General features: G+C 30.4%; 1 protein-coding gene across 1 annotated transcript; it reads right to left on the reverse strand.

Annotated features, from left to right (window-relative positions):
• Positions 1-6,170: 6,170 nt before the first annotated feature.
• LOC113382780 (zinc finger BED domain-containing protein 5-like) lies at positions 6,171-7,382 on the reverse strand. The gene has a single exon (XM_026621013.1). It carries the CDS (start codon positions 7,380-7,382, stop codon positions 6,171-6,173), a length of 1,212 nt encoding a protein of 403 aa, XP_026476798.1.
• Between the last annotated feature and the right edge of the window lie 243 nt (positions 7,383-7,625).

The raw sequence follows: 7,625 nt of genomic DNA on the forward strand, positions 1-7,625 counted from the left end.
ATATGAAAAGCCACAAGTATTTAATATTGTGTTTTCTGTTACATATTTCAAAACCAAAAGGTTTAAATTTAATTATAGAAATTTATATAATCTGGGTTTACACAGCGCGTGTTGCAGATTATTAAAGGAGTGAAATATAATATGTTAAACTTACAACGCAAATTTTATTTACTTTGTATAAATTAGGAATAATTTAAAACTTTAATGAGAGCAACTTACATATGAATAACAAATGAGTACAAAACCATTATAATCGCAGGCTTATTTTAATCATATATAATATGTATTTATTTAGATTAGTGATCGCTAAAAGCTCACTGGGCTTTCAAAACATAACGAGATTAATACAAATAAAATAATTTAAATTGAACATTCGTGCCTGGCTGTAATAAAACTCATTTAATATCTCAATTCAGAAAAGTAATACATATTGGATTAGCGTTCGTGGATTATAACTCGTTACTTCATTTATTATATTTCAACGAATCAATAAAAAAAACAGAGTGAGAGCTTGTTGTTTGTGCGGCACATGAAGCGGTAAATCCAATCAATAAATGTAATGTACTGGAACAGTACAAAATGTTTTTCATTTAACATGGCATGATATAAAGCTGTGTATTAGTTTTTAACCATAAAACAATATTTATAGTACTTGCATTATTATGATTGCGCGATAACTGATTGTGAAATCGATTTTTCTTACCCGATTATAAAAAAGTATTATTGATGCAAAGATGTTTGGTATTGGAATAATGGTATTTATAAGAAATGCAATAAAAATTTCGAATTGTAGGTACAATATTGTAATACGAATAATGCTCTGGAAATAAAGTTTTGAAACTCGTATTGAAATTGTGCCAATAATTAGAGTAAAAAAATATTCAGCTTATATTTTCTAAGATAAGTAATAATATAAAATATATAAATAGAAATACAAATTGATAAAAAATAGATTTTGAAATTTTCGTCCAATGTTATTTTTAGTAGGGACATAGTTTTGAAAGAATTCGCATTGAATACCATTTGAGTTACCTACGAATATTTCTCTTCGACTAATGTACTAGTTAGAACAAATAAATAAAATTAATTCTCTTCAATTGAATTTACTAATTTTATATTTTAGTGTATTTAGAATCTAATAATAGAATCTAAATACAAATAAGATTTATTAATCTAAAATTTAGATTGTGCTATTATGTTTATGTCTAAACGGTAATAACTACAAAAATTATCATGATAATAAATCTTGATCAATATCATTAATTAACGTTGAAGTTACATACTAAACGTCTAATATTATTGAATCGATATATATATATATATTTAAATTTCATTCCGCTTATATTTAAAAAATAATTAATATAGTATGTACGTGTCGTGTTTTGGTAATACTTGCACAAGATAAAAATAAATTTTAAATCCTATATGAGCCCTACTATCAACCTATAAAAACTTTCCATTAGTATACTCTGTAACAAGCTGAATGAGTTCAAGTATGAAGGAAAATATGAAATAAGGGTTAAAATGTTATTCCACTGTTTTAAATTTAAGAACAATATGAGCTGTCAAAGAACCAAGTCTTCAAAAATAAATAAATGTGCTGATAGCGTTGCACGGAAATAACACCGCGATGAAATAGTATGCGAATCGTTCAAAAGCACGGCGTGAAATTGCAATGCAAATTCAAAAAGCACAAAAGCTCAAAAGCTTCCAAAAAAGCTCTCTGCGAACGCACACACACACTAATAAATGAAAGCAGACATGGGAAACATAAAGCGACAAACGAAACACAGGCACATCAAAGGAATAACAAATATTACAGGTGTGTTTCGAGTTTTGGGGTATGATGTGTTAAGGTTGCACTTACCATGACATAGTGCCTTTGCATTTCCGTCTTCTCCTGCACGAGCTTCTCGCATTCCATTTTCAGGCTGGTTGCAAAATAATATCAAGTCGGTTGCAGAATTCCAACATGCGATGTTCAAGTGTCGTAATGTGTTCGTGGTTGGTTCAGTGTGTTTTTGTTTCATCCAGAAAAACACAACGGAGATGATGGTGGAGAGATGAAAAAGAAAACAAAGCAAAAGCCCATATGAAGCCACAATACACATAAATGTTAATATATTAATTAATGATGAATGAGCAATTTATACAAAAATAAATAAAAATGTTTTTAGTTGGAAATAGTTTCTTGCATGATTTTTTTTAAATATCTATAACATTTAAATTTCCTAATAATATGTTCAAGAATTATGTTGGAAAACAACAATAATAATATTTTCAATAATTAGTACTCCAAGAATTCGCACATGTATTAAAATAATATTTGATTCTTATGAGAGTTTATCTGGCGAATTTGTTTTAAAAATATACCACAAAAATCAATTACTGTTTGTTTTGTTTTGTTTAATTTAATTTAATAAATAATAGATATCTAAAAATGTAGTCATTTACAAATTACATGCAAGAATCTAATTTTATTGATGTATTTTAAATAAATAATATTGTTGTTATTAAAGCAAACTTCCTATGTCATCGAAAAATAATTGAGTAGCCAAACAATAGCATATTATTCAAAGCACTCATTAATATTCATAAAAATTCAATAATGTCAGTACTCAAATAATGAATAGTTGCATTAGTACCACATAGCATGCAATGTATATTCAAGATAAATCCAAGTTATTTCATTGATCTGTAAATAATCGATGTCATCCAATCACGACCCGGTTCCAATATTCAAAAGCAAATAAAATAATTGTTTTCACGAGATAATAACGTACAATGTTTCAATTTAAACATACTGATTACTATTCAGTCGACATTTACACAACAGTTGAGTGACTTCATACGAATGTGATATACTGTAAATGTTCGGCGGTGTATGTATCTATAAATACATTGAGTAAATATAAATGAGCACGACAACAATAAGTTAAACATTATGGGCGTTGTTATCGATATTTTACGTCACAACAAGACTAATGGCTTCGGATTATAAATATTTGATAAGAAGCGGGTCTCTCAGCACGCCGTACAATTTTCCCTGGAATAAATGTCAAAACGGGAATTATACGATGTAGAAAAGCGTTAATTATGTTCTTATTAGTAAAATATTCATGAAACAATCATGTTATTAAATATCATTATGTCATCGTACACCTTGTTCAGAATGTATACCGCCTATGTGATGTAGATTATATATAATACTTCTAACGGGTAGAAATAAACATGTAATAGTTGGGGTGTAATTTGGGATAGGTAGTATAAACACAATGAAAATTAACAAGCATATACTCATCAGAACTTGATATTGACTGAAAATTTGTAAATCAATCATTTTTGTTTTATGAATATCTGGACAGCATTGCCTTACTTGCAAAAGCGGTCATTATACTGCATGAACTCATAAGGAAATCTTTTATTTTAAAAATTTAAATTGCTTTAACACTTCAATCAAATAAATAATTACTCCTAATAAACCGATACATAATTTTCTTTTAAAAATCATGCATCCTTACAATCGGAGCCCGTCATCAATTTCTTTTAAATACTGCAAGTGAGCTTTGGTAAAAAGCTTTTCTAAAGTACTAAGTTAAGGAAATATACCGCAAGTATCGTTCTGTTTCATAATTACGAGTACTATATCCAAATCCTTAGCTAGTTTGACTTTATAATTGATTTTCTGGTGTAAAATTACATCAATTTCTTCATGATATATATGAACCTAACAAGATTTCGAACGGAAGCTTACAACTGAAAACATTTCATTTCTATAGGAGTCTTGACAAGAGCATAACCCAATGCAAATTTGCTCTTCAAAACAAAGGACGACGCTTGTTGGATGATGTTTTCCCACAAACGCGGTTTTGTAATTAAAACATATCCAAAATTGATCAAGCCGATGAACCATTTCAGCGGCACGGTGGGGAGATTAATAAACCACCAGTGTATATGAAATCATATTGGGATAGAAGCCGGTGTAAATTATTAATCTCACAAAATAAAATAATAAAGCTATTACGTAGATTTTGAGAAGTCTAATGAGTTACAAGAACTAAACTCGTAAATTATTGTAAAACATATGTATCACATAAAAAAAACTACAATTTGAAATTTGGCATTCGCAATTTGGATTCGCTATTATTCATTATATGAAATAATTGAAATATTTCGTATGATCAAATGATCAAATCTAGCTTCCGGCAAAAATTTTAAAACATTTAATTTAATTATTAAAATTTAATTATTAACAGTAAAAATTATTTCTGTATTTAAAATATCGATTTCATTAATATATAATTCCTTAATTAATTTTCCAATGCACAAATTAACAAAAAAAATGCTTTTTGTAAAACGAAAATGTGAAAATTATATATTCATCCATTTATAGTAGTTACCAACAAGCGTTGGGAATTGGATTTCATTTTATATAAAATGCTTACAGCAGAATATAAAATAATGCATATAGACACACTATAACACGTTTTTCGTTGTTGTTTGTCAAAAAAAACATTCAAAGCTCTAGCTCTCAGTTTATTTGAGCATATGAGCCAAATATAACTGATCGGTAGGTAGACTCCTGACCGGGCATTGAAATATGCACACAATTGTGAAATCCGCGTGAAATGATGATCGAATCGGATATGATGGAGTGTGTGGCGGAATTTGGTCCCTCGATGTTCATACCGCAATGTTTGTTGAAACGCTGAAGAGTTCGTTATGCTATTAATTGGCACCGCAGATTTAAATTGACTACTGATCAATATATGATGAAATAAACGGTGTGAAAGAAAACCATCCGGAATTTCGAATGTAAATATATTGTGCTCACTTATTCGCTTCTACTATACACTGACCGTCGCCAAGCATTTCAATCTGTTATTACAAGCGACATTTCGCCACCGAATATCGAATTAAGTTAAAATAACTGTAATTTTACACAGCAAATAAGGAGCAAACTTTCCGCAAACATTTCCGCTTCTCGAACGTTTTCATTAGCGCCGAATTTAATTAGAAACTCGCGACTGCCAAAATATGTTTGACGTGCCAATGCAGCCGTGAATATAATACACGCATTTCTCCTCCCGACATGACGCATCCGAGCGCGGTTCGGGGGCTCCCTCGAGGCCGTGCATAAGGGAATTAGTACAGGATTAAACGGCCGATGCTCGAAAGAGATTACATTTCATAATGCATATACGATGTCTGTTATTGCATACACAATACAAGGTACAGCAGCGGTTTCCAACCTTTTTTTCCTTGCGCCCCACTTTTGAAAGAAAAAAATATTGCGCCCCCCCCTAATTTTTTTAACAATTTAATTTAAATATACTTAATTGAAATTATGATTTATTAATCTCGTACCAAATAATGCACAATATACATACATACAAAAATAAACATACAAAAATATACATACAAAAATATACATACAAACATAACTATGGATTATAGGAAAAAAATAATTTTAAATTTAATAAAAACAAATGATATAATATTTCACACAATATTAAAAAATTAATGCGACGGTTGAGCTTGTTTTTCAGCACAAATTTTCTCAAACCGCGGCTCCATTGTAGAAATCGCTGTTCTCAGTTCCTTTTCTATCACTAAACGAGATCGGTACTTTGTTTTTAATACTGCTACTGCAGAAAAACCAGTTTCACATAAGTAGGATGTCACAAATGGTAATAAAATTTCTAAGGCTTTATTTGTCAAAGTTGGAAAATCGTCCTTTACTTGTAACCAAAACTTAACAATATTCTTTTCGTCCTGAAACATCTGCTTCAATGTGCTATCACTAGATAAATCAATTATCATTTCCTGCTCTGCCGTTGGAAGTCCAAAATTATCATATTTATCAATAACAAATGGATTTCTAATCCATTCGTATTTGGACATATCTAGATCTTTGAAGTAATGCGCAAATTGGTTCCTTAAACTAGTCATATGATTGATAATAAGATCTTTACTTGCTTCTATTTCATCATCATTAACACATGTAGTTTTAAAAGAAGGAAACATATCAAAGTTATTACTTTTCATACTAGCTATCCACAGCTCTATTTTTTTCATAAACGCCGTAATCTTGTCCTTTTGAACAAAAGCATGAATTTGAGTTCCTTGCATTGATTTATTTAAATCACTTAGTCTTTTAAAGATGTCAACTAGATACGCAAATTTTGCGAGAAACTTCGTGTCATAAAATATGTCTGCTTCATCTCTTTATTATCAGCAAGAAAAATGGCAATTTCTTTTTTGAGCTCAAACACCCTTTGAAGTACTTTAGCACGAGAAAGCCAACGTGCTTCACAATAATAAAGTAGTGCTTTGTATTCTGAGCCCATGTCATCACACAATTTTCCAAAAAGCCTTTCTCTTAATGGACTATTTTTGATAAAATTAACAACTTTTATTATAATTTCAAATACTTCAAGTAATTCTTCACCCATATTTCTTGCAACAAGAGATTGCCTATGAATCATACAATGCGTCCAAACTGCACGAGGAGCCACTTTTCGAACTAGGGCCTGCAGACCAGCATTTTTTCCTGCCATAGATGGAGCTCCATCAGTGCACAGTCCAACACAGTTCTCCCATAAAATACCATTTTCAATAAAAAAGTTATCAATCATATTAAAAATTTCACTCGCCGTAGCTTTGCCTTCAATTGCCTTACAGAATAACAACTCTTCTCTAATATCATTTTCCATAACATATCTTATATATGTTATTAAGTGTGCATCCTTAGCAACATCGGTAGCCTCATCTACTTGCAACGCGAAAGAAGATAATTTAATTTTTTCTATCAACTGATCGCAAAGATCATCAGATATATCTGATATCCGTCTTCCCACCGTATTATCTGCCAGCGGAATGCTTTTAATTTGATCAGCATATGATTCACCAAACATCGTAGCTATTATGTCAATAGCTGCTGGTAGTACTAAAGTTTCTCCTATTGAATGGGGTTTTTTGCATTTAGCAATTCTATACGAAACTTTGTATGACGCAAGTAACGCTTTTTGTGATACAGACAAAGCTTTTGAAAACGATTCTTTCTGTTTATTTAAGTTATCTAATTTTCTTTGGAAAAATTCTTTTGTTTTGCCAACATGATCGGCGTGCACTTTTTCCAGATGTCGTTTTAATTTACTTGGTTTCATGCTATCTGAGGCCAAAGTATTCATACACAGCAAACACATTGGTCGTTCTTGACCATTAATGATCTTATACGTAAATCCCAATGATAAGTACATTGGATCATATTTTCTATGTTTAGTTTTACTATTTTGTGAAGAAACATTTCCATTATTTTCACCACCCTCTTCTTCTGCTTCATTAAATTTTCTTTTCAACCCAGTCACGTATTTATCCATTACAAACGGTTTTTATAACAAATCAAAGAAAATCACTTTTTCACTACTTTTCACAATAATTCCTGGCTAATAATGTGCTAAAACTAAAGCTATAAATTTTAACTCAATAATAATTTAGAAATGATTTTTTCTATATATCAACGCGTGTATCTCCAGCACAACTAATGAACTAATTCGATTTATAGATAACAGAATAAAAAGGATGCATTTGTTTATTTACTTAAGTTAGTCTCGAGTAAGCAC

This window comes from Ctenocephalides felis, unplaced genomic scaffold (assembly GCF_003426905.1).
Source record: "Ctenocephalides felis isolate EL2017-DRISC unplaced genomic scaffold, ASM342690v1 CF-g0.4_SCAFFOLD_00845, whole genome shotgun sequence".
Lineage (NCBI taxonomy): Eukaryota > Metazoa > Arthropoda > Insecta > Siphonaptera > Pulicidae > Ctenocephalides > Ctenocephalides felis.

Bases quoted from the DNA above. Each gene is read 5' to 3' on its own strand.
- LOC113382780 (XM_026621013.1), bottom strand. From the start codon at position 7,382: ATGGATAAATACGTGACTGGGTTGAAAAGAAAATTTAATGAAGCAGAA.